The 27,394-nt window shown below is 43.0% G+C and overlaps 1 protein-coding gene across 2 annotated transcripts in view; it reads right to left on the reverse strand.

Moving 5' to 3' along the window:
• Positions 1–27,394, reverse strand: part of FRMD1 (FERM domain containing 1) — a 72,631-nt gene that overhangs the window by 39,761 nt on the left and 5,476 nt on the right. For both annotated transcript variants that reach the window (XM_084622994.1, XM_084622993.1), the window contains exon 2: positions 7,393–7,582. In XM_084622994.1, coding sequence (XP_084479120.1) covers positions 7,393–7,488 — 96 coding nt within the window. In that variant the 5' untranslated portion in view covers positions 7,489–7,582. The remainder of the gene's footprint in view (positions 1–7,392; positions 7,583–27,394) is intronic.

Here is a 27,394-nt window from a genome sequence, read left to right on the forward strand (position 1 = left end):
TTAAAAAAAGAGCTTTAAAGTTTACCAGACACCTACTAGCCAGAGGTTGATATAAAAGGGAGATATGAGCAAGGAAGAAGAGTGGCAACAAAAAGTTTCATGGTCAATTAGTGTGAAGGCAAGGGTAATACCCCACACCATGCATGGGGACTCACAGCTGGTATTCCCATACTCTTACTACTCCTGCAGCTTTTCTTGGGGTACTCTTCCTCAAATAGCTCCAGCACCCATCTGCATGTGCTGTTGGTCAGAGATTTCCCAGTCAGTAACTGCATGACATGAAACTGACAAGAATCACATTTTATCACCCATGGAGATCTGAACAGCAACAGTAAAGTTATCAAGAATCTTTTTAAATTTCACTGTACAGTGGCTGGGCAAACCTATGAGCAGCAGCAGAGACACTGGAGCTGCCTGTCTGCAAATAGTACAGTTCACATGTGGAAGGTTATCTTCACATTCATAAAGGCAAGAAACAAAAATTTGGCAGAAGTTAATAGCTAAGGTCAGCCATCTAATTAGCACTCCAAGTAGATTTTTTTCAAAACCTGTTATTGCAAACGTATTTATCACTGTTCCTCAGAGCCAGATATCCCTGTAGGACAGTGGTAGTCAATAGGCAGAGTGCAGGCCAAATCCAGACTGCTAAATGCTTCTGAATGGACCGTAAAGGTCAAATGGGCGGAAGTAGAGCCAGGGCTGCACGTCTGGAGCTGTGCCTGCTCCCCAGCGCAGGGCCAAGCTGCGGGGCACAGTGCATCCCCAGGTGGCTGCTTGTGCAGCTGCAGCCCCACCAGCTCTGTACTCCACCAGCTGGCAGCAGTGCAGGGTGAATGATCAGACGCTGAAGTCTGGGCTCAGTGAGTGGGGCAGCAGGAGTCTCTGTGGGTGGAGCAGGCAAGGAGCTGGCAGGAGACTGGGGAGTTATATGCCTAGATGATTCAGTCAGTAGCGCAGCTGGGGGGAGAGCGGGGCAGCGGCCGCTCCCCCACCGAGCACAAGTGGCACCTTTTTAATTTTTTGGCGCCTTTTTAATTTTTTACTCACCCGGCGGTCTTTGGCCTCGGGTCAGGCGGCACTCCGGGTCTTCAGTGTTGGGTCTTTCACTTGCTCCGGTCTTCGGCAGCGGAATGGGGTCCTTCAGTGCCACCGAAGACCGGAGTGAAGGACCCAACGCCAAAGTGCCGCTGAAGACCTGGAGTGCTGCGGGGTGAGTACAAGTGGGTGGTGCCTTTCATCTTTGCTCCCCGTTTTCTCCACCTGGCTACGCCACTGGATTCAGTCCTGCAATGGGGAATGTCTGAGGCTTGCTCTGACTCAGGAACGAGCAGCTGCGTTTCCTGGTCATTTCAGTCACCCTCCCATTCCTTCTGATCATTGGCCTATTCCCTACCCCTCACCTGAGATCACTGTCCCACATTCTGTTCTGTTCCTGTGGGGACAGAGTGAGAGTTTCAGTGTCTTGTCACTTTCACTTTCTTTCAGTATCAGAGTCACACTGTCTGTTTTACCACCCAGCCCTATGAGAGAGAGAAAGAACTGAAGCTCCAGTCTACTGCCTTTCCCAGCTGAGATATGAGTCAGAGGCTCAACAGTTAAAACTGAAAGCTATTCAATTACTGGTAGCACAGAAATCTGCCCTCCCTGAGAGCTTCATCTTTCATCAGTGAAGTCCATGAGAGTTTTTTTCACTGACTTTAAAGGGAGAAGGATCAGATTAGGGGGCTGTGAAACTTTCTGTTTTGACAGGAGTGTGACCACATCTGAATAAACTGTGGCATATCAGATTTGATGCAGTAAACTCAGATTATTTGGCTCTTGATCCTGCAGGTGGGATCAGCATGCAGTTTAATAGATGCCTAGCAGATAAATATAAATATAACAGGGAACAAAGTAAAACAAATAACGGAAAACCGTTGAACTCGTAGAAACATTTTTGAACAAAGGTTTTAATTGAAAAGTTGGCTTCTCTGAAAGATGAAGTAAAAAAAGTTGATTTTTCCTCAACTTTGTTTGCAATTTTTTTTTTTCCAAAATTCTGTATTATCATAATCATTAATGAAATGGTTATGACACACATTTGGTTACTGAAAAACTCAGATTTTCATAAAATGAAAACATTTCTATATTGTGTTTTGATGTTAAATCAAACACACAGCAAGAAATTGTTCAATTTCAAAGCTAGTGAAATGGTGACAACTGATCTTTGTGAACCAACTCTTTATTTTATCAAGTAGTAAAAAAATCCAAATAAGATAATGTGGTAATAGAATAAAATTACAATAAGAACTGATGAGTATAATTAAATAATAATATAACACAAAGTATAATAAATAAAGGCCTGATCCTGAATACACTTATTACCAGATATAGCACTTAGTACCTTGGGCCCCAATCCTGAAAATACTTATGCACATGCTTAATTTTAGAATCATGAAATCAAGGGGACTTCATGGTAGTAAAGTCAAGCACGTAAGTGTTTGTAGAATTGGGTGCTAACTTAATTTTGGCCATAATCCTGCAAAGACATAAGCACATGTTTAATTTATACACTCTGACTAGTCCCATTGCCTTCAGTGAAGCTACTCAGAGTGCATAAAGTTAATCATGCATGTGCATCTTTGTAGCGTAAGGGCCATTGTCTACTCTAACACCCCTTCTTTCAGAAAGCCCAGCTTCACTGTTGCCTCAACTGCATTTCTTCCCACTCCCCTTCTTCCTTCCTTTTGAAACCCTGTCCTGTGAGCATAGCATAGAATTGCACGGATTAACAGTTGGGACCAGCAGTGTTAATGTTATCAAGAAAGAACTGTATGTCCCCCATGTGCAGATTCAATGACCTGCTGGGTTGAATTTATTCATTCAAGATTGACACACACAAAAATTCCTCACAATACCCCAAACCTCAACTGGTTTGATATTATTTTTCATTTAATGCACTAAAAATATAAGCAATATCCCCTGGATATATTACACAGCATTGTATGTTTGTTGAACAGGGGCACTTGCAGTGTGAAAAAATGTTTTTCTGGAGTCTGGAACTAGACTAGAACTTGACCAAGGAATTTGGAACTCTCCCCCACACCCAAAAAAAAAAAAAAAAAAGACTACCCCTGCTCTAGGGCATATGAAGTGTCTTCCAGCCTGGGCAGCAGGAGGTCAGGGGTCATTCCAGAAGCCAGTTCTATCTAAAGAACACTGGCTGGCTAGTGATACGGTGTCAGTCATTATCACATTACCAGGAGGTATGAAAATTGCATTAGAGGGGTGCCTTCTGATGTCAGACAGGCAGGTAGGGGCGTGGGGGTGTTAACTGTACAATTCCTATTAGGACTAGTGACTGAGGCCTGAAGTTGAGAGAACGCTCCTAGGTATGGTATTTGCTTAGCTCATTATCATGTGCAATCAAGAGAAAAGAGCTAGTGTACTGAGGTCTGCATCCTCTCCACCCCCTGCAAAACAGAGCACGCACACATACTACTTGTGACCAGTCATTGGGGAAGGGCTGTTCTAATGAAGGCTGCTGGCATACTGGTAACGAAGAATACATTTCACAGACATACACATACCAGCATGCATTATATCAATATAACAGACACATTTTAAATAATTAGCGTATTTACATACTTTCATATTCAAAACACTACAGAGAGAAACAGAAGCCTGTTAACGTACTGAAAGAAAAGGAGGACTTGTGGCACCTTAGAGACTAACCAATTTATTTGAGCATGAGCTTTCGTGAGCTACAGCTCATTTCATTGGAGCCGTAGCTCACGAAAGCTCATGCTCAAATAAATTGGTTAGTCTCTAAGGTGCCACAAGTCCTCCTTTTCTTTTTCCGGATACAGACTAACACGGCTGCTACTCTGAAACCTGTTAACGTACTGAGTTCTTGAAAACTGAACATGTGAAGGTAAGTGTTAGAACACTTGAAGAGGGAACTTGATCAAATTACTTACTTAAATGAACATAGGCTGTCCCATCCACATCACTCATCTCTTCAAATCCCTCAATTGACTCTCGCTTTCTGTATCAAGTTCATATTTCTCATCTTCAAGGCCATGCACTTAGTTTTGGTAATGCTTAAGTTTTTGTTCTCATCTCCTATACTCCCTCCCTTGACATGTCTTCTTCCCGACAACTCACTTTGCATTGTTCTTCCAAGCCATTCTTTATGCCTGGAGCTCACTATCCTAGCTTGCTGTGGTATCCAAGCACCTAGAGTAGCATGCATTCTCCCTTGCCTCAGAAAGCGCAGGATTCAATTCTCCACTGCTTTGCCCCTTGTTAGTCCTTTACAGCTCATCAAAAGTTGGTGTAAAATGTTGCCAAATGAGAATGGTGGTGTTTTATATGCACTTTACAGAGGTCAGTATCTTCACAAGGGGGAAGGCAATGGAGAAGTTAAGCCCCGAAGCTTCCCTGAAGCATGTTAACTTGAGTCTGCTGAGCTAAGACAACAGATATGAGCTTTTAATAAAGCCAGTGACAGTGTTAAAACCTTCTTCTGTCACCTAGTGCATTTTAAGTTGTACCGTTTTGTCTACGGTTTAAGCAAGCTCCTCAAGGCACAGACTAAGTCTTCCCATCTAGGCTCCTTCTCTGCCTCTGTGCCCAAACAACATTCCTCCCTCTCAGGAAAGATCACTCCCACTTTGCTTCAATTTACACAGAGTGCTTAGCAAGTTCCCCTATGGTTTTGTTCCTTAAAGATTTCTCAGCAGCCTTTCGGGAGTTAGCATTTTGGAAATACTGCATCCCTGCAACCTATCCTCTCAAATGTCAAATCTTTTATATAATGAAGGAAGAGGAAGATTCTAACAATGTGAACTTGGAGACACTTGATTGAGAGAGGGAAGGGATTTTCTTTTTTAAAGCCACATTCTTTTTTCCCTTAGCACTGTGATGGGGTTTGTTTTTTGTTTTTTTTAAAAAACATTGACAACTATTTTTGCATGAGTACAAACCCTACCCCATGGATTTAAAATATGAGCATATAAAATGTACAGGTATATCCTCATCTTGATGGACAGGATATATTGGCATCTCTTAACAGAAGTAATGGGAATTATATGCATAAATCCCTTGCTTATGAAGTGGAGAATCTGCACTTCAATCTATTGAAAAGCTAATGACATGCACCTACCTCACTGGGCTTTCGTGAAGATTTAGTGTTTGCACAGTGTATCAAAAATGTGACGTGCTATGCAAGTCCTGAGCTGTAGCCTTATTATAGCAATGAAGGTAGAAGATGTTATCTGTTGTAGTGCTAATTAAATCTGAACTCTTAAAGGTATGTGTTCACTACCAACTTTGTATTTTCAAAGTTCATGTTTTGCTTCAGCCAGCTATTCTTTCATACGCAGACACATTCAACTACCTTAAGGAAACAGTTTCCATTAAGGAGCCAATAAAACAGGTATAAACAAGAGACTTATTAAAAGGCTATTGACAGAGGATATAAAGTTACAGAACCCCTGCACATCTCTAAAGGTAAATATGTAGAGCTAGACACTTTCAAGATAAAGTATCAAAGGGGCTGCACACAGTTATCCCAACAACATGGGCCTTCAAAGAGGCTTCAGGAAATGAGACAAATGGCCGGAAGGATACGTCTGACATTCTTTCCATTCTTGCCTACACTAAAAAGCTCAACTCTAAAGGCCTCATCTACGCTTATTAAAATTGTATGAGCCTGAAGCGCTTCACGCTATATAGTTTTACACATGGGAGCCAGACACCACAACCAATTTAAGCACCACTGGTTATGTCTAACCTGCAATCTTGAGGTGTGATTGCAGCTTGTATACACATACCCAAGTCACCTCCAATCTATCTAGCAGGGGCTTCACTGCAGGCTACCCACCTGAGAAATTATCCAGGGTTCCAGGTGGACTTGTACAGCCCATACTGAAGTCACAGCTGCCACAGCTTCACTGCTCTGGTATTCAAGATAGCTAGATTAAAGCTAGTTCAGGCATGTCTACACAAACCGTAATCACACCCCGCAATTAGAATGTGGAGATACCCATTGTCGGTTACTCCTGCTCTAGGCAGGGTTACATGACAGGATGCTTAAAACACCAGCAGATCATCTATATTAAGGCTGCTGGTATTGATAATGCTGGAGGGGGAACAATAGCAAATTTCTGAGAAGCGCCTCTAGTATAGTCAATGTTCAAAGGCGGGAGGGTAGTTCAGCCTCCAATCCTGTTGGATCTCTGCCCACTCTGCTAAAAGCTACCAACAAGTGGGATATTTAGGGTCAGTGGTGATAGAGATTTATACTGGTATGGCCACCCAGCCACCCAGAGCTTAAATAAAATCACCTTATCTGGCCTGGTTTTGAACTATTGAAAGTGACAAGCTCCAGAGTCTGTTACCAATCCCCTGATCTACCTAGGCCCTGGGGCTGACTTCTTAGGGGATACTAGATTTAAGTATGGCAAGTAGGAAAATTCCTGTATGGACTTTAAAGATCTTTGCATATTTCTGTATTGATGTGCCTGTTTTCTATAGCTGCATTTTGAATTTAAAAATAAGATTTTAATTTTGTCTCCATTCCACCCCTCCCCCTGCAAAAAAAGTCTAGGAAAAAATAAAAAAACTCTACACAGACAGACCCCCATCTCCAAAATGGGGAGTTCATAATTTAGATGGCAAGCTAGACTAAGAAGCTTCAGGCACTGGTTTAGTTTCTCACATATTCCTGATAAACTATATTACAAAGGCAGCTGTGTGATCTAATCATGGATAGCATTCCAACTTGGGAATCGCTCCAGTGAGCGAGACTTTGCTTAAGTCACTTCACTTCTCTTTGTGCTTCAGATTTCCCTACACTAAAAACGGAAATGACAATACTTTGCAGAGTACTTGGACATCTACACATGCAATTCTCTTATTTAATGGAGTAAAGAAAGAACTATAAAAAGAAAAGAAAAAAAAATCTGCAAGACTCCCATTTACAGAACGGCTTCCAAAAGAAAGATCAGAGCTAAACTGCAGGGTGAGCTGGTGTCCATTAGCACTGCCCGCTGAAGTCCAAAGGTACAGGCATTTCAGGTTTCCGAGAAGCTGGATTTTCATTTCAGTTTGTTACAAAACAATTTGAGAGAGTGAAAGGGAATTAAAAATTAGGTCCTCATTATCAAATGCAATAGGGGAGATTAATCAGACCATCCTGTAAATTTTTGCTAGGCTAGCCAATTACGAAGCAACACACCAATTATGTTAAATCAGCTAATAGTTTTTTGATCAATGGACTAATATGGTACTCTCACAAGTGCAATGAAAGTTAAGCTCAGTCTTATCACTGTAACTGCCAGAGCAGACAACACAAACATCTATGAAACTTGCACTAAACGCTCAGAATGAAACTTTTAAACAACTCACCCCGATGGTCACACTGAGCTGCTCTCTGTTGGGCAGAAGGACAGAAACATTCCGATATTCCTGCTGCATCCTGCTTTGCAATAGCGGTCTGCTCATTGCCGAGCCTGTGGCAAGCTTCCCAGACCCGTTCCAGCTGGCTATACGGGCACTCTTCTCAGGACTGAAACCAGGCTCCCTTCATTCCTCACACCTGCCAAAAACATAAGGCTTTAGTGTCATGCTCATGGGAACAAGGCTGGGAGCACTGAGCAACAGGCAGCCTGTATTTAAACAGAATGTTTTTTGCTTCCTTCTAACATGCAAGGTAAACAGAAATATATCAAAAGGCAGCACTGACAGAGTGATAGTCATACGTTATTCTGACATTAGTCAGCCCACTTATTGATTAGCAGTGTGGTCACACTACTCTGGGAATACTAATCTCAGGAAATTTATATGGGACTGGCAGGTGGCACACATTCCTTTTTCCTGACTCATTTTCACATTGCCCATTAAGAGATAAACTACAATTCTAGCACCAGCATAGCATACAACAGGGGCACTCAGCCTTTAAGCAGCCAAAATCACTTGAATCAGAGATTTATAGAGAGCCACAAAACAATTAAACATACTTAGAATACCAAAGTGCCAGGGACAAGATTATGAAGCAATAGTTAGCAACAAATACCTATGCCACAGGCAACTTTATGACCATCGGTGCAAGTAAAGATTTAACCCAACTTCTCAGCATTAGTCTGTCAGTGTAGAAGAGCCTGGAGTTAGTCTGTATTTTCATTTTTTCCTTGGAACACTTTTACAAGACCTTACTTAAGCCCTAAAGGAGAAAAGCATCTAGAGGCCAGTAAGGAGCCACACAGGCCAAGCTCTGCTGCTTTACGACAGTTCTACTGAGACAACTTTCTGTTTAATGGCTGAGCATAAGTGCCTTAATTAAGCACTCTCAGATTTATAGCGTAGGTGTAAACAACAGAAATGAGACAAAAAGAGTGCAACAGTCCAGAGTCTCACATATAGATATCACACAGAGCTTCAGAGCCAGTCACTCACTACAGGCACATGGATGTATAAAAAGCAAACAGATACTCAATTCAGGCACCCAAGTTTGGTGACAGTACAGGAGGAGTTCACTCTCTATTTTCATTCCTTGCAACTTGATTTTGTTTAGTCTAAAGATTCTCTCCAACAGCTAGCTATTGTTTATTTATGCTCCTGGCTGGATTTCTCTTCAGTGCAAGGAAGCATCTCACAGGGCAAATGGCAGCTGTTGATGGAAGGCAAATGCCCTACCACTTTGTACAGCACCAGTTAAACTCCCTTACAGGAGCACATACAATAGTAGAGTAAACTAGGACTGCTGCCTCCTACACCGGCAAACTGCAGACCAACAATATGCAGATGACACCCAGCTCTAGATCTTTTGCCACAGATGCAACCATCGCCATTACAAGGCTGTCAATGTGCCTAAAGAAAAGGAGTACTTGTGGCACCTTAGAGACTAACCAATTTATTTGAGCATGAGCTTTCGTGAGCTACAGCTTACTTCATCAGATGCATACCGTGGAAACTGCAGCAGACTTTATATATACACAGAGAATATGAAACAATACCCCCTCCCACCCCACTGTCCTGCTGGTAATAGCTTATCTAAAGTGATCATCAGGTGGGCCATTTCCAGCACAAATCCAGGTTCTCTCACCGTCAAGAACACTATCCCCGATAATGTCACGGCTAACCTGGTGGCTGAACTTTGTGACTTTGTCCTTACCCATAACTATTTCACATTTGGGGACAATGTATACCTTCAGATCAGCGGCACTGCCATGGATACCCGCATGGCCCCACAGTATGCCAACATTTTTATGGCTGATTTAGAACAACGCTTCCTCAGCTCTCGTCCCCTAAAGCCCCTACTCTACTTGCGCTATATTGATGACATCTTCATCATCTGGACCCATGGAAAAGAAGCCCTTGAGGAATTCCACCATGATTTCAACAATTTCCATCCCACCACCAACCTCAGCCTGGTCCAGTCCACACAAGAGATCCACTTCCTGGACACTACAGTGCTAATAAACAATGGTCACATAAACACCACCCTATACCGGAAACCTACTGACCGCTATTCCTACCTGCATGCCTCCAGCTTTCACCCTGACCACACCACACGATCCATCGTCTACAGCCAAGCTCTGCGATACAACCGCATTTGCTCCAACCCCTCAGACAGAGACAAACACCTACAAGATCTCTGTCAAGCTCTCTTACAACTACAATACCCACCTGCAGAAGTAAAGAAACAGATTGATAGAGCCAGAAGAGTTCCCAGAAGTTACCTACTACAGGACAGGCCTAACAAAGAAAATAACAGAACGCCACTAGCCGTCACCTTCAGCCCCCAACTAAAACCCCTCCAACGCATTATTAAGGATCTACAACCTATCCTAAAGGATGACCCAGCACTCTCACAAATCTTGGGAGACAGGCCAGTCCTTGCCTACAGACAGCCCCGCAACCTGAAGCAAATACTCACCAACAACCACATACCACACAACAGAACCACTAACCCAGGAACTTATCCTTGCAACAAAGCCCGTTGCCAACTGTGTCCACATATCTATTCAGGGGACACCATCACAGGGCCTAATATCAGCCACACTATCAGAGGCTCGTTCACCTGCACATCCACCAATGTGATATATGCCATCATGTGCCAGCAATGCCCCTCTGCCATGTACATTGGTCAAACTGGACAGTCTCTACATAAAAGAATAAATGGACACAAATCAGATGTCAAGAATTATAACATTCATAAACCAGTCGGAGAACACTTCAATCTCTCTGGTCACGCAATCACAGACATGAAGGTCGCTATCTTAAAACAAAAAAACCTTCAAATCCAGACTCCAGCGAGAAACTGCTGAATTGGAATTCATTTGCAAATTGGATACTATTAATTTAGGCTTAAATAGAGACTGGGAGTGGCTAAGTCATTATGCAAGGTAGCCTGTTTCCTCTTGTTTTTTCCTACCCCCCCCCCGATGTTCTGGTTTAACTTGGATTTAAACTTGGAGAGTGGTCAGTTTGGATGAGCTATTACCAGCAGGAGAGTGAGTTTGTGTGTGTACGGGGGTGGGGGGATGTGAGAAAACCTGGATTTGTGCAGGAAATAGCCCAACTTGATTATCATGCACATTGTGTAAAGAGTTGTCACTTTGGATGGGCTATCACCAGCAGGAGAGTGAATTTGTGTGGTGGGGTGGAGGGTGAGAAAACCTGGATTTGTGCTGGAAATGGCCCACCTGATGATCACTTTAGATAAGCTATTACCAGCAGGACAGTGGGGTGGGAGGAGGTATTGTTTCATATTCTCTGTATATATATAAAGTCTGCTGCAGTTTCCACGGTATGCATCCGATGAAGTGAGCTGTAGCTCACAAAAGCTCATGCTCAAATAAATTGGTTAGTCTCTAAGGTGCCACAAGTACTCCTTTTCTTTTTGCGAATACAGACTAACAAGGCTGTTACTCTGAAACCTGTCAACGTGCCTAAAGGAGATTAGCTCCTGGATGAAGAGTACCTGGGCCCAAACTGAAGCCACGCAACACTGAAGAGATGCTGGTCATAAGAAAAATAATTGAGAAATAATTGGATCACTGTCTTCTGCTTTTAAATTGAAAGCAACTGCTCCCTTCCCCGTTTGTGAATGAATAATGGGAAGCCTCAGTCCTGTTTAACTCATCAATTAACCTAGAAGGCCACACAGATGAAAACAAAACCAAGCAACCAACCAGCTTTATTTCCCCATCAACTTGTTCAGAAACTTTGTCCCTTTTCCCCCAGAAAGATGAGGACTTGTCAGAACGACCCATGCATTGTCACTTCTGTCACACTGTCTGGAGTGGCTCAGGCCTGAGAGAGTGTCTACCTCAGGGCAGGTTTCAGAGTAACAGCCGTGTTAGTCTGTATTCGCAAAAAGAAAAGGAGGACTTGTGGCACCTTAGAGACTAACCAATTTATTAGAGCATAAGCTTTCGTGAGCTACAGCTCACTTCCTCAGATGCATATCGTGGAAACTGCAGCAGGCTTTATATATACACAGAGAATATGAAACAATACCTATTCCCACCCCACTGTCCTGCTGGTAATAGCTTATCTAAAGTGATTTCCAGCACAAATCCAGGTTTTCTCACCCTCCACCCCCCCACACAAATTCACTCTCCTGCTGGTGATAGCCCATCCAAAGTGACAACTCTTTACACAATGTGCATGACAATCAAGCTGGGCTATTTCCTGCATAAATCCAGGTTCTCACATCCCCCCCACCCCCATACACACACAAACTCACTCTCCTGCTGGTAATAGCTCATCCAAACTGACCACTCTTCAAGTTAAAATCCAAGTTAAACCAGAACATCTGGGGGGGGGGGGGTAGGAAAAAACAAGAGGAAACAGGCTACCTTGCATAATGACTTAGCCACTCCAAGTCTCTATTTAAGCCTAAATTAATAGTATCCAATTTGCAAATGAATTCCAATTCAGCAGTTTCTCGCTGGAGTCTGGATTTGTAGTTTTTTTGTTTTAAGATAGCGACCTTCATGTCTGTGATTGCGTGACCAGAGAGACTGAAGTGTTCTCCGACTGGTTTATGAATGTTATAATTCATAACAAGGGCAGAGTGTCATAAAACAGGGCAGACACTCCAAGCTGATGGTGTGTTCCATAACCAGATTTCACCAAGCCAGTAACAAATGTGAACTCCGGAATTACCAGTCTTACCATGGAGTCAGAGACTGTCCCTTGGGCTCTCCAGTCTATCTTGCCACCCAGACAAAAAGAACTTGTGATAATGACAGGTTTTAGAGTAGCAGCCGTGTTAGTCTGTATCTACAAAACGAAAAGAAGGACTTGTCTCACCTTAGATGCATTCCGATGAAGTGAGCTGTAGCTCACGAAAGCTCATGCTCAAATAAATTGGTTAGTCTCTAAGGTGAGAGAAGTCCTCCTTCTCTTTTAGTGATAATGGTCACTTCAGCTAAAAGTCACACCACATCAGGTTGCTCTCAGTCACAAGAGACTTGTCACTTATCCCAGATCAATTGGTACTCCAGATCTTATTCCAAAGACAATGCTGGCAGCCAATTCTATAGTAAAACTAACTACAGGATTATTAGCTAAGGGCACATCTTCACCGTCAATGTTAAAGTGTTGCCGCAGCAGGACTTTAACGTGGCTTGTGTAGTCGTGGCATAGCGCCAGGAGGGCTCTCGCTAATAAAAACAAACCAAACACACACACAACCCACCTCCACGACGGGAATAGCCAGCAGCGCTGTCTAGACTGGCACCTAGAAGCGCTGAAACTTGCAGTGCTCAGAGGGGTGTTTTTTTCACACCCCTAAGCGAGAAAGCTGCAGCGTTTTAAAGTGCCAGTGTAGATAAGCCCTAAGAAAAGGAAATGAGAGTTACTGAGAGGTTAAAGCTGGTAAAGTATTTTAAACAGGTGAGTCACGCTTTGTAATTCCAAATGGTGGCAGTGATGTAATAAACTGCCAGTTGCCCAAAAGTCTTTCTGAGTACCCACTTTGTCTCTGGCGATCTTCACTTTGTATCTGGTATACTTCCCTGTAAGAGTCTAAACAGTCCAGAGATGAAGGATCTTTCCTAGAATCCATATATTTATAGTCACTGCTGACAAAGCAGGCTGACAGCGTCTCTACCCATGTGGGCTTTTCCTTTGATGTCCAGTGAGTGAGGAATGCATTTTGAGTCATTGACCTCCGGTAATCACACACAATGGCCACTTGCTTTGAAATTAGCACTTTCTGTTAAAGACCTTCCTTAGCATTCCATAGACTTCTTTGATGGTTATTTAGGCACAGGGGTATTTCCAATGTAAACGTTTGTTATTGCTTTATAACAGGATACATACAAGTGAAATCAATGCAAGAAACGTTCCATTCATTTTAATAAAGTTTAAACACCAAATACACTTATACCTTTAACAAAAATCGCTTTGATCTATACAGTACTAGTACACAAGTGAATTGGCCTGAATACACTCTGACATGACCTGGTATCTGGTCAGTCAACGTTACAACCACCAAACTGGATTATGCAATTCACTGTACGTTGGTTGAAGGTGGAAGCAATGCCAAGGGCTCCAGTACGTGGGTAGCCATGGCCTTCAGTAGAACGGGCTGCCAATGGCACATCACCCCTGTGCTCTGATCACTCCACCAGCTTCCAGTCTAAGGCACTAGCCCTCAAGAGGCAAGATGCAATAACCACGTCTCTATTGATGACCCAGCAAGACAATTATGCTCCTCAGTGACAATGCTGCTCACAGAGCCCGGGTCAGTCCATGCAGAAGCCAGAGATAAATGCTTCTCATTTAGGAGGGCTTAATGTTGGTGAATAAGCTTCCAGAGGAGGTCAGACTCATCCAGAGCACGATGTAAGTCCTCCTATGTGGACAACGCTTTCCTACCATCAGTGGAACAATGGCAGAGGGACAGGAAAGAAAGAAGTTATCCAAAAGCAGAGCTTTTTTTTACCAGGGCATGGAAAAGAACGAAAAAGTCCACCAAGGAGCTTAATTTACCTAGGAAGTATTTAGATACTAAAGCAGTCTGCACTATAGAAAATCCTAAAATAGACAGGGAAGCCCCACCCAGAGGGCTCCCGTGGACTCTTCATTTTGGCCCTGAAGGCTACCTTTATGAGTGTGACCACAGTGACTTCAAGGTAACATCCGAGATGGGAACAATGGAACTAAGAAAGGGGAAAAACCAATGAGCAACATCTGGGAGCAGGGTAGTGGCAGACCTCCAGCTCACCACTCTTTGGCTGAAAACACAGACATTGCTTTTTCTGACCCTGAAAAGGAGCCATGAAAAGAACCTCTAACTCATCATGACCCAAACCTACAGTGGGCCACATGCTATCTCCCCCAGTGTGCCAGAAATAATCCCCCAAAGTCCTGGGAAAAAGTGATCTAGAATGAAGCATTTGAAAAAGAGTTAAAGAAATACAGTGACTTCCACTCTCAAGGGTCTTATCAGTGCTTTCATGAGCTTGTTTAGAAGTACGATGAGCCTCAGATTAGTGATTCCTGGCATCCCAAAAAGAGAAAACCCAGGATACTTTTAGAAATACAGATTCACACCATGGGGAAAACACATTGTATATTCTTTAAAAATAAGAGTGGGAATTTTGCTCCAAAGTTCTCTTGAGTGCAAGACCCAAAAGCGAAACTCCTGCAAGAGAATAGCCTCAAAGATAAAGAATTACAGTAAGCAATTTAATCCACTGCGAGGTTCTACTAGAAGTTTAAGACAGATAGTTCTAATGTGATTGAACTAAATACCCTAAAAATCACTGCTAACCCGTTTTTGTTGAGTATTAAGTTTGTACCTTGTGAATCACAAATGCAACACTTCCCTATTTTTACTGAAATGTAGAAGTTAAGCATCAGAACAGGTGACATTTAAGCTACTTATCACCTTATTGCTTGAAGTTATTGCTGTGTTTCCCTTTAAAAAAAGTTATTCTTGCTCGTAGTAAATAAAAGATTAACATTAAAACTAGTGATTCTGAAAGGACCATTTCTTTGATTTAAAAAAAAAAAAAAAAAAAAAAAAGAATGATTTGAGGTTGCTTTGGTACTTTAAATCAATCCATCCAAATATTGGGTAAAAAAAGGAGTAGTGACATGGTAGAAACTAACTCCTCTTGCAGAAAGCACAAGGATATCTTTAATACAATAGTTTAAAAGAACTGCATGTCTCATCAAATGGATATTTTTAATTTCACAACTAAAAGGGCAAAAGAAGCCCCAAAAGAAAAATTTAATTCAAAACTAGATTCTTCCCTTTGCCCTGCCCTTCAATTCTGCATTCAGGTGCTCCATTTTCCATATTCAGGTTGCACAAACTGGATTCATTAACTTCATTTGGAAAATTCAGTAACTGTCACCCCCTTTCAAATAGTACACTTCCCCCTTAATGTAAACTCCTCAGAAAGAGCAACAACTAATTTAATGCGTTTAGGTTAATAAAGTAGAAGGGGACAGTTTTTTTAAGATCAGAATTTCAGCTGTGTAAAACTTTCAGGATAAAAAGAAAAATCTAGAATACAACAAACAGAACAGATTTGATTCTATGAAAGGTGTCAAGTAAAAGTCACCTAGAATACATTTTCTTGTAAGCAATTCCTCATTTATCTTCTCTTGTGTGTGTGTATATGACTTCTTTCTTTTTAATATAGTCTTCTCTTTGCTTCCAAGCAATAACTGTAAACAACTGCACATAAGATAACAGATGTCTGCAAAGTGACTCCAGACCTATAGGTCACGTGTCACGACCTGCTGACATCATATGCTCCAGGAAGTTTGTAAATAGCATGAGGAACTCAGAGTACACTCAGGATTCGTAACATAGGGTTGCCGTTAGTTTAAACTATCAAATTCATTGCATAGGATACTATACAGTCTTAATCTAAAATTAGAGTTGTAGTCTGCCCAATTTAATGAATAGGTTCAGACAATTACAAGGCAGCTCAAGAGAGGGGAGCAAGAGATTACTGTAAAACATACCTGTGAAAATTCACATTATGCTCACCTACCAACAATAGCTAGAGAAACTGAACTTTTTAAAACTTCTTGTTGTTTGCAGCGTTCTTGTAGTTGTGTTAATCCTAGGATAGGACACACAAGGTGGATGAGGTAGTCTCTTCTATTGGACTAACTTCTGTTAGCGAGAGAGAGAGACTTGTGTGTAAGCCTGTCTTTCTCATTAAGAGAAGCTGGTCCAATAAAAGATATCACCACCTCACTCATTCTAACACTGTAATTTCTGTAAAATATTAGTCGGCAAAACTAGGAACAAGATGCTCGTTTGCTTTATCTACCTCAGCAGTTCTCAAACTGTGGGTCGCGACCGCATTTTAATGGGGTCGCCAGGGCTGGCCTTAGACTTGCTGGGGCCCCAGGCTGAAGCCAAAGTCCAAGGCCCCCCACCCAGGGCTGAAGCTGAGGGCTCAGGCTTCAGCCCTGGGAGGCAGGGCTCAGGCTACAGTCCCCTATCCCCCCAGGGCTGAAGCCCTCAAACTTCAGCTTCTCCCCACAGGAGGGTTTGAGCTTTGGCTCCCCTGCTGGCGGCGGAGGGGCTTGGGCTTCAGTCCCCCTTCCTGGGGTCATGTAGTAATTTTTGTTGTTTGAAGGGGGTCACTCATGGTGCAGTGAAGTCTGAGAAACCCTGATCTACCTGAATTTAAGAGAATGGTTAGGAGTTTGGTTTTTTTATGGTGGTGGAGGGGGGGCAGAGGTGGATTTTAAAATAAACACAAATTACAGCAGCAGTGAAGAGGTTAAAAAACTCCAAACCACTACCTTCAGGTGAAACGGATAACACATTCCTGGGTGAGTCTTTTATTCTCAAGAAGTATATCAGAAGGTGATAAAAGCCCAAGCAATTATTAACCTACCAGTGTAGCAAGTTTACACATTTATACTGTGAACCTGGAGCCGCCAATGAAAACAAATGGCCAAAAGGAATGCTCTTGCTTAAATACACAGAATTTCAGCCTGTCCATATGCCATTCTTTTGTTTACCACAGATTCCAACCTCTTAACCTCAATTAAACCCTAAAAGCCCAGCAAAGGAATTGAAGAAGAATTAATATAGCTTAAGTCAATCATCTGTCTCTTGGGTACTTTGCTTTTTTAAAATGACTTAAGGTTTTAGCTTCCAGAGAAGTGAATTTCAAGATGTAATTGCTTTGTCAAAGTCCAATTTAAACTATAACAAACAAAGAAACCACTAATTTGTAGGCTCCCTGTTTCAGCCAGGAATCTTAGTGCTTAGAGTGGCAGAATAGGTTTTATTTGGCACATTTAAAAAAAAAAAAATACAAACTCCCACATCTCAAAACTTTGGAAAAAAAAAACAAACATACATTTTTTGGGCCTTTGAATTTTCCAGGTTGCTTTGATTAAATATCTTGAGCAGCATCATAAAACTGTTCTCAGATTGTACTTTATGCTCCAACAGCCAGCACTGGAGCTGAACTGAGTAACAAAATTCATGTTGGTGACTGCAACAATTACCAAGGTTCAGCACAGCAACTGAAGCTAGAGCAACCGTCTCCTCTCAGAAGTGATTAGATTCATCATGAGTAGCTGCTACTAAACAGCTTTGACCGTTTTTCATCACCCCCCAATTCAGGGGCCTTAGAGTTATTTGCCATTTCTTCATTCACAAGACCTCCGTCATAAATGATTTACTGGTCAGACTGTCTGCACACTGGGGAGCAGTTAGCTGATAATTTTCAAAGGGCTTGTCTACACAGTAAGTTACCATGTGGCAAGCCAGGGTATGAATCTACAGCATGCTAGTTTGCAGTGCAGCTATGTCCTACGTGGACACTAACAGCTCACTCAAAGTCCCGAAGTAGAGCTTAGCACAGACTTTCGGTGCTCTGAGACTTTCAGTGCACTGTAGCAGTGTCCAAATGGTGAGTTAGTGTGAAGTGAGCTGGTGCACTATAGAGTCATACCCTGGCTTGCTGCACATTAACTTGCCCTGTAGACAAGCCCCAGTATAGATTAGGCCACCTCAGTTCCACAGAAAAAAAGTCTACAATATTAATTTTTCCCCCAGATGAATTCAGTGCCTGAAGGCCAGCCTTCTGTTAGTCTACTGAACAGGTACAAACAGTGGCAATCAACGTTCCCTCTAATTTTTGACAGGCCATGTGCGCAAAAAATTCCTTCTGTGCAAACTGTTGTGCTTCTGTGTAAATTTTTGTGCGCACAGTGTTTTGCTGTGTGCGCGAGGTTAAGGATGTGTGTGTGGGGGCACACGCACACAGTTTAGAGGGAACAATGGTGGCAATAGCCCCTTCATATGCTTCAACCCTGGCCTAGAGGGACCAAATCACAGATGTATCTACACTAACCTGGTTCTGGTACCGATGCCTCAGCGGTCTCAACAGCCGCACTAGGAATGCTGATTTGTGGCAAGAACTGTTACCGGTCCACCTCTGCTTCCATGCGAAGCTTGGTTCTAAACCTGTTCAGGAGCAACTCCCTCCAAAATACCTATTACACAGTTCCCAGCAGTAGTGGACTTGGACAGTTCTGAAAGGGCTTCAGCCAACTGTGGAACAGTAGTGGGAGGACTGTTGAACCATTTCAGACAGCCTACATCCACACTGGCAATAAAACTGTTCAGAATGACAGACTTTAGGACCACACAGCAATTAGCCTTGCTGAAAGTAAGTCTAATCCAACAGTTTTTGGCAAGCATGTGCACAATTTAGAGCACATATTGTGCATGCAAGGGTATGTCTACTCTAGACTAAGGAGACTATGCCGGCACAGATACATCACCATAGGTGTGCTGGCATAGCCCTGAGGTGTAGACACAGCATTTGCTGACACGGGGTTTCTGCATCGCTGTAGGACCACCACCTCACTGGACAATGATAGCTATGTCGACAGAAGCATTCTTCCATCAACACAGTTGTGTCTACACTGGGGGTTAGGTCAGTATCGGTTCGTTGGCCAGAAGAGTGAATTTTTCTCATCCCCTGTGTTGTTCTACACCTTGTGGGAACACCCTACACCCCCATGTTCATCCTTATAAAAAGGACTCTGTGATAGCCAATGCAAACTTTGTCATGTCAGGGGTCTTCAGAAGGCTCATGATGCACTGAGTGTTGTTATAGTAATTGTTGTTGCAGTAATGTTATAGGTTATAATTTCATGTATATAATTATGAGGCCAAAAATGTATCCTCGTAACTTAAAATAAGCCCAGGCAAAAACTCTCCAGAAGCAGAGGGGCAGTTCACGCTTCAGCAGGGCGCGTATGGGACAAACCCAGCCCAGCCTCACAGGAACAAAGGACGCTGGCCTAGGCAGCAACAAAACGATCTGTTGGACTCTCCAGTGAGTCATCCCCCTTCGTTCGGTCAGTTAGGGACTGCGATGAGGTAATGCTCACCTGACTCTGAAGTGAGGGGTGCAAAGCCAAGAGGGAAGAAAGAACATGATAAAAGGTAAAGACTTTTGCAGCCTGTGGTGAGAAGCATCTAAGTTTGTAAGGGCACTGAAAGTGTTAAGATCAGCTTAGAGTGCATTTTACTTTTATTTCATTTGACCAAATCTGACTTACGTTTTGACTTATAATCACTTAAAAACTATCTTTATAGTTAATAAATTGGTTTGTTTATTCTTTCTATCTGAAGCAGTGTGTTTGAAGTGTGTCAGAGGCTCCCTTTGGGATAACAAACCTGGTACATATCAATTTCTTTATTAAATTGACAAACTCATATAAGCTTGCAGCATCCAGCAGGCATAACTGGACACTACAAGACGGAGGTTCCTAGAGTTGTGTCTGGGACCGGAGATACTGGATAGTGTTATTCGGTCGCACAGTCCAAGGAGCGGCTTACATGCCAGAGGCTGTTCGTGAACAGCCCAGCAGTGGGGATTCTCACAGCAGAGCAAGGCTGGCTTCCAGAGTCAAGGATTGGAGTGACCTAGCAGATCCCTGGCCCAGATAACACCAGAGGGGAAAGTCACACCCCGACCTATGTGGCTATGTCAACTTAAAAGTTAAGCGTAGACTGGGCCGCAAGGCTTGTTACAGGTATGTTAAAGGGAATGAACAGTTCTTAGTATTTTATATTTGCACAATGTGCCACACAATATGGCCCTGATCCTGATTGGAGTCTCTGCATACTACCACAATAACAGAGAGAGAGACAGAGAGTAACACTTCACTGGCCAAAAAGAATACAAAAAACACTCAAATTGAGGAAGTGGCATATGCATTTCAGGATAGAAGCACAGAATTGCCTATTATCCCTATCCAGGAAGGGTGTTTTATTATCTATCACTACAGATTATTTTTGGGAACACATCTTTTAGGATGACAGAAGGTGACAGAAAGGGATTGTTCAGCACATTACAGAGGAAAAGCACACAAGATCAGCAGCCATTCAAAAAGCTCTTCCCATGCCCTATTCAGAATTTCACAGCTGACCCTCAAATGGGCTCTCAGGATACATTTCAGCAAACATCATGCCCTGAAGTATTGTAATCAATCCCAAAAATGATACACTTCATTTAACCCCGAAACAGAGTGAGATGGCATGATTTTCTTTGTGGAGGAAAAGAACAGGGAATGATCACTTTACATTTAAAGAACCTAAACATTTCTGGATAAATTGGGACCAGTTTGATTTTTAAACTCTACCTTCTCCACGCAAACAGGAACCTCCTTCATCTGAAGAATCAACACTTACCACAGTTATTCCCTGTAATTAGAAGAAGAAATAGCAGCTTTAAGGAATGTAAGATCTGGTGAGATGTTATGGTGACATGCTGGCCACTACCATCAACATGACAGCATCTACATACTCTCTCCCTTCATTGTTTCCACTGATCACCACAGTTCTCAGATGAGATGCAATGAGATGGGGGGGAAGGGACTGGTGGAGTCCTCATCCTTTTTAGCATCTATATTACAGTGCTGGGAGGTGGAAGAAGTGTGTGAAAATTGAGAGCCACTGGTCTCAACTGCTGAACAGTACTCAAATGATATCCAGCTCCTCCTCCTCTAGTGCAAGTAGCACTATCTACCAACTCTAAGCCCCAGGTTGAACCTGAACCTGGGTGAGACAAAGGTAATGCTGGAGAGAAGAAAGGAAAACACTGATATGCAGAGCTAGCCCATGCTCTTACTCAGGTGTGACCAATAACCCTCCTCTTGTCCCTTTTACCCAAGTTAAGTGGTGCTTTCAACCCAAGTTAGTTGGCACAGCTGAGCGTAAGGGTTAGAACCCAGGTTACGTTTTCACTTGGGCTGGTAACCTACCCACTTTTCAGTGGGGACGCAGCCTAAATCAATAGAATGTCAATAGTCCTCCAGTGCCTTTCCACAATTCCCCCCTGCATGGGTGCCCAGAAGGACAGACAAGCTCTCCCACAATTCACTGGGAAAGAATTAGAATGGCTTAGCTTGCTGCAGCACTAAGAATGATGGGATATGCCTTCAGAAATCCTAGTGACACACACGGGGAGTGCAGCACCAGTGAAGAGACTAACTCATATAGTGCTTTGCAACATGGCGGCACACACCCAAGCAAGATAGCCTCGTGATCGGCACCAGAGTTAAGGTCTGCAGTGAAGACACCCTCTGAGAGAGGGGTCCTATGCAAAGACTAGATGGTGATAGTGTTATTAGACCGGGGTGGACAAACTTTTTGGCCTGAGGGCCACATTGGATTTCCAAAGTTATATGGAGGGCCAGTTTGGGGGGAGACAGCCTCCCCTAAGAGCCAGGCTTGGCCTGGCCCCTGCCTCCCATCCGACATCCCCTGCTCCCCCCCCCCCACTTCTTACCCCAATGGCTCTCCCGGGACTCCTACCCCTCCAACACCCCCGTCCCCTAATGGCCCCCACGGGACTCCTGCCGACCCATCCACCACCCCGCCCCACTCCTTGACTGCCCCCTGCTTCCCCATCCAACCCCCCACCTCATTCCTGACTTGCACCCCAGGACCCCTGCCCCATCCAACCACCCCTTTTCCCTGTCCCTTGATCGCCCCCCATCCAACCCTCCCGTCCTGCTCCTTCCTGACTGCCCCCCGGGACTCCTGCCCCATCCAACCCCTCCTTTTCCCTGCCCTCTGACTGCCCCGACTCCTATCCACACCCCCGCCCACCACCCCCAACTCCCCTGCCCTCTATCCAACCCCGCCGCCTAGAGCGCCGGTGGCTCTGCCCAGCCGCCTAGAGCGCCGGTGGCTCTGCCCAGCCGCCTAGAGCGCCGGTGGCTCTGCCCAGCCGCCTAGAGCATTGCACCGGCAGCGCGGCTCACTGAGGCTGCGGGGGAGGGGGAACAGCAGGGAAGGGGCCAGGGGCGAGCCTCCTGGGCCAGCTCAGGGGCCAGGCAAGAGGGTCTGGTGGGCCAGATGTGGCCTGTGGGCCATAGTTTGCCCACCTCTGTATTAGAGGCTTATCATAATGCAGTTGCACAAGAGATTGAATTAACATCGCACAGGGATCCTTAACTATAGCACCTCCTCACTTTTGAGGGCTTGACTTTGAGACCTTAACATACTTTTGCAAAGCAATTTGGTTTTTTTAACATAATTGTCTATAAATCTTAGATATATGTAATATATAAATGTAAGAGCCCCTGAAAGAGTGAAGCCTACAGAAACAGCATGTATTTCTTCCTCAGCACACCATTCTCACCAGAATGCCTTGTCTATGCAAATCCCTTAAGGAGCAATGGATCACCCATCTCACCTTCCCCATTGACACAGTAGCTGTAAGTGCTCCTTCTGCAAATGAAATTGAACTACTGACAAGAAGTTCTTCGTTATAATTAATTTGTTTATTTCTACAAGGCTCGTCCCTCCAGTTTCTGCGGTAAATATCGATTAACAAAACTTGCGTGATTTATAGGATGTGTACAGGCTGCATAAATCAAGCACATGAATATGAGTCTAAGATTTAGTAGCCATTAGAATTATTGATTAGCTTAGATGTGTACAGAGCACAGTATGGGACTGTGGAAATATGGGATAGAGCAGGTCATGCGGTAGAGAACAGAATCTGGGCTCTTCTGTATCACAACTGCACTACACAAACATACAACAGAACAAAGTTCATCCAAACACCATGCTCCTATTGTCAATCGTACCACCAGTGTAATTTTTAGTAGGACTTTTCTTATTCTTCGTGGTTTAAGGTGCAGGGCTTGGAAAGATATTCACTAATAGAGAGTTCAGCTCTACCCAGAAATGCATGTGCATTGCCCTTCCATCACTGGCCCTCATTCATCAGAGTAAGCACATCTATGGCAATGCATAAGCAGAACCAGCAATCCAGTACTGATCACAGAAGAGTTACTCCTGGGGGAATTCTGAGCTACTGCACACGTGCAGAATTCATGTCTGACAATTTTTTTTCCCCCTGCAGAAAATACATTCTGCCTGAGAAGTGCTGCAATTATGCCCTTCACCCACCTGGGGCCGCTGTGGCACCAGAACAGCCAGCAGCCATTCCTCACAACAACCTGCCGATGGAGCCATGGGGCACACTGGCTGCTGGGGGGGAGGGGTACAGACTGGGAACTAGTGGGGTGACAGCGCTGAGTCAGTGGCTGTATGAAAGGGGTGCTGCAAGGCCACAAGGGGATGGGGGTAGATGTGCTGACTGTATGGGAGAGGCTTGGGATCAGCCAGGGTCTGCATGGGGGAGGCTCCTCAACTCCCAAACAATCCCTTCCCTCATTCCCCCAAACAAAGCCTGTTCCGTACTTCACACCCAACAACCCTCCATGTTCACTCCCAGGCTCCTTCCCTATCCCCACAAGCCTTTGCACTGCTTCTGAAGTGTGGCAAATACATTTCTGTACTGTACTTTAAATGAATTACTTAAAGTTCTGTATTAATATGACTAGTAAGAAATCTATTGGTCAAAAAAAACAATTACCTAAATTTTTGGGGGGGGGGTAATTTTTACAGGCATACTTGCTGACCAGTATTTTGAAATAAATTACCATAATAATTGAAACTGGTGTGATTATATTGTGTTATTTTGACAAAATATGCAGAATTTTAAAATATTGTGTGCAGAATTTTACATTTTTTTGTCACAGAATTCCCCTTGGAGTAGAGAGCGGCACACACTGCCTGATACACGAATATGAAGCAGAGCAGAGAACACTCCTAGGTTTGGTGCTCCCTTCCTCTGCTCATGTGTTTCAGTCCCAGAGAGAAATGAGCGAGTGTTTTGGCAGTGCAAAGTGGGGCAGAGAAAAAAGTTATTTTATACACACACACCCCTTGATCTTCATAATAAGACAGAAGGAAAAGAGTTAGTGGCACTGCCCCTTGCTACTAGAAATGAGATAGCAAGCTGAGAATGGAATTCTTCCCATCCAAGGCACCATGACAAGGCAGAAAGACTGAAAATGTGGCTCTCCTCCTTCCCAGCATCTTAGGGCTAGGAGACTTTTTCCAAGTGGTTCAGAGAAGTAAAGAATGGGATCTACTATTGGTATCACTCCAGGGCAAGTTCTCCAAGTACTTGTTACATTTGTCAAGCCTGCTGGGATTATACTGAGGTTTTTCCGAAGGGTAATGTAACATTTATAATTATACCCTTGCGCCACAGCTGGTCAGGAATATTTTGCCAATGTAGTTTTGTTAATTTGTTTTTATAGAAAATGCAGTTTCTGAAAATTTTCAATTAACATGGGAAAATTTTGATTTTGCTGAAATGTTTTGATGATTAGTGGCAGGGGGTTGGGGGGGGGGGGGGGAGAGGACCCAGATGAAATATTTTGATTCATGTTCTGTCAACCTGAATTGAAACATTTGTAAAACCAAATCAAAATATTTCTAACGCTTTTCTAAACACTTTTCCCTAGTGAAGACACAGTCTTAAAGTGGTCCCAAAAGCAGCATCTGCATCTCTCTGCAAATCTAACTCTGCTTTTGCTTCACCTGCGCTACCACCAATGGGAGTGCTAATGTAGACAGACATGTTTTTACCACCATGACCTCTAGATCTGCTCGGAGCAGGATTAGAAGACATAGTGATAGAACCATGTAGACTATCCATATGCATTTCTATTACTATATTGTCTAGACCTCAAAGCAGGTCTAGACAACACAGTGGTAAGAAGGCATGAACATCAGCAGCCAGCCTGCTCTAGTGCTCCCAAAATGTTACAGTAACAGCAGGAGAATTTCAGAAAGAAATGCAGACATGGCCAAAGAGCGTCAGTCTGATTGCACTGAATGGTGCACAAAATATTGGAGAGTTAGGTGGTTAATAAATAAACCCTTTGTAAGAGATCTAAGAATCTCCTCCCTAAGGAAGGTTTCTTATAATTACATGCTAATTGGTGTAATCTGATGCACTTCTAAAAACAAAAATATATAAATAAAAACCCTGCTCCTCATAACCCATCCCAGACAAGAATAGTTATGCTAATACCATCTCAAAAAATGGAATGAACTCCACCAGAAGGAAAATCCACACTCTTTCCCTCCAATTCAAATGTTACCCAATAGTTAATTTAATCACAAAATCCAAATATTCAGAGTCTACACCATATTGGATACAGATTTGCTTTTTAAAGAAAAAAATTTATTAGAGCTTCTGCTCTAATAAATTGGTTAGTCTCTAAGGTGCCACAAGTCCTCCTTTTCTTTTTGCGAATACAGACTAACACGGCTGCTACTCTGAAACCTTTTTAAAGAAAGCAATTTCTGCAGTGCTTACTTTAAAATGTAGTCAGTCAGTTTCAGTGAGTGCAGAGAGTAACATCACCTCATCTGTGTAAAATGTGTTGACTTTCAGATATCTTGTGTCCATTATTTCTGGAACACAGCTTGCTGTTTAGTACAATAGAAGAGCGAAAACTCCAGTCTGCCAAAACCCCAACAAAATTAACACAAACAGCAGTGCTTTTAAGATTAAATACAGCTTCATGGGCCACACAAGGTACTGCTAGGAATCAAATTTTAAAGGAATAGGGAAATTTAAAAAACAAAAACAACAAGGAACCCAAACTACGGTACAGAAAACAATTCCTGGCTATGATGAAGTTAAACCTTGCAGGGAAAGGAAAGAGGAAGCCAAGAATTTTAAACAAATATGAAAAACAATGTTGTTTTCCAAGGAAAAAGAATGGCAAAATAAAATGCTAAAGAGCGACTCACACTTAGAAGAGGATTATTTGGATAGGCTGTGCCCCTCAATCTGTCCCGGTTAAAATAGCAGGCTGACCACCACCACAGAAAGAATTAAGGGACTGCAGCTAAACAGTGCTAAGATAATCAAGGAGCAGTGTAGTTAAAAAGGAATTTCTGTAGGAACAGAAGAATCGTAACCTTGGAGTAGATCAGGCATGCAAGTCATTTACATTATTTTGAATCAGTCTAACAGTGGGAATACTACTTTGTTGTGCACTGAACAGATATAAAGTTTGCCACCAGTTCATGTCCCTTATACCTGAGGTGCTAGTGGATCAAATTAGTAACAGTAAATGGAGAGCAGTATCCAATACATCTTTGTTTCTTAAGATGTTCAGAATCCTCTAAAAAGACTGTTTACTAACTCTTTTTGTTGGGGATAACGTATGCATGCCAGGAATATAGATCTAAAACAACAGACAGCATCCCTACCTCACCACCAAGCTTCCTATCGTATCTGAACAGACTCAAATTAATCAGAGGAACACACACATGCAAAAATGGCTGATCCTTTCACTTTTAAGATTTATTAATGAGTTTTTAAACTCAGCTTACCACTTTTATAAAAGACTCATTTGCCACAAAATTCTCCAAACTAGGCTATCAAAAGGATGCAGACACTATTCCGCAATAATAGACCAGAAAGGCTACCACAAATTGAGTTCTATAAAACTTTTCTATATGTGCTTATGCATACATATGTATTTTCTGTTTCTTTCTGAATTTTTTAAGCTGAGATGTTGGCAAGTTATTTGCTCTTTAGGAATCCATTTGTTAGTTCTCACCTGAAGTCATAATGGTATTGTGACATTATGAACATTTCTATAGTAACCAATGGAGGTGTCAGAAAATTATAACTTAAAGCAATATACTACAAGGTGCGGATGAGCTGTCATGTTGTCATTCCAGATTTCTACTAATAAAAACAGGACATTGAAAAACATTTTGGTTGGACAGTATAAAGTTTTCCAGGAGCTAAGTGGCTCTTTAAAATTCTATGCAATCGATGTTGGAAATACACAATTTGTTTTGGTAAAAGTCTTACATGCTAAAGCACCCTCGCCCTTTTGAAACGTATTCTGTAGAGACTCTTGCACCACCAGAGGCCACTGGAGGAGAGAAAAGCGCACAGGTGATGTAGCACACGGCCTGAGGACCCCTGCAGAGAGGTAGTTACCTCTCATTAGGGGAGCCCAAAGTTCAGAGAAGGAAGAGAAC

The sequence above is a fragment of the Lepidochelys olivacea genome, assembly GCF_965140295.1.
Source record: "Lepidochelys olivacea isolate rLepOli2 genome assembly, chromosome: 3".
NCBI lineage: Eukaryota > Metazoa > Chordata > Testudines > Cheloniidae > Lepidochelys > Lepidochelys olivacea.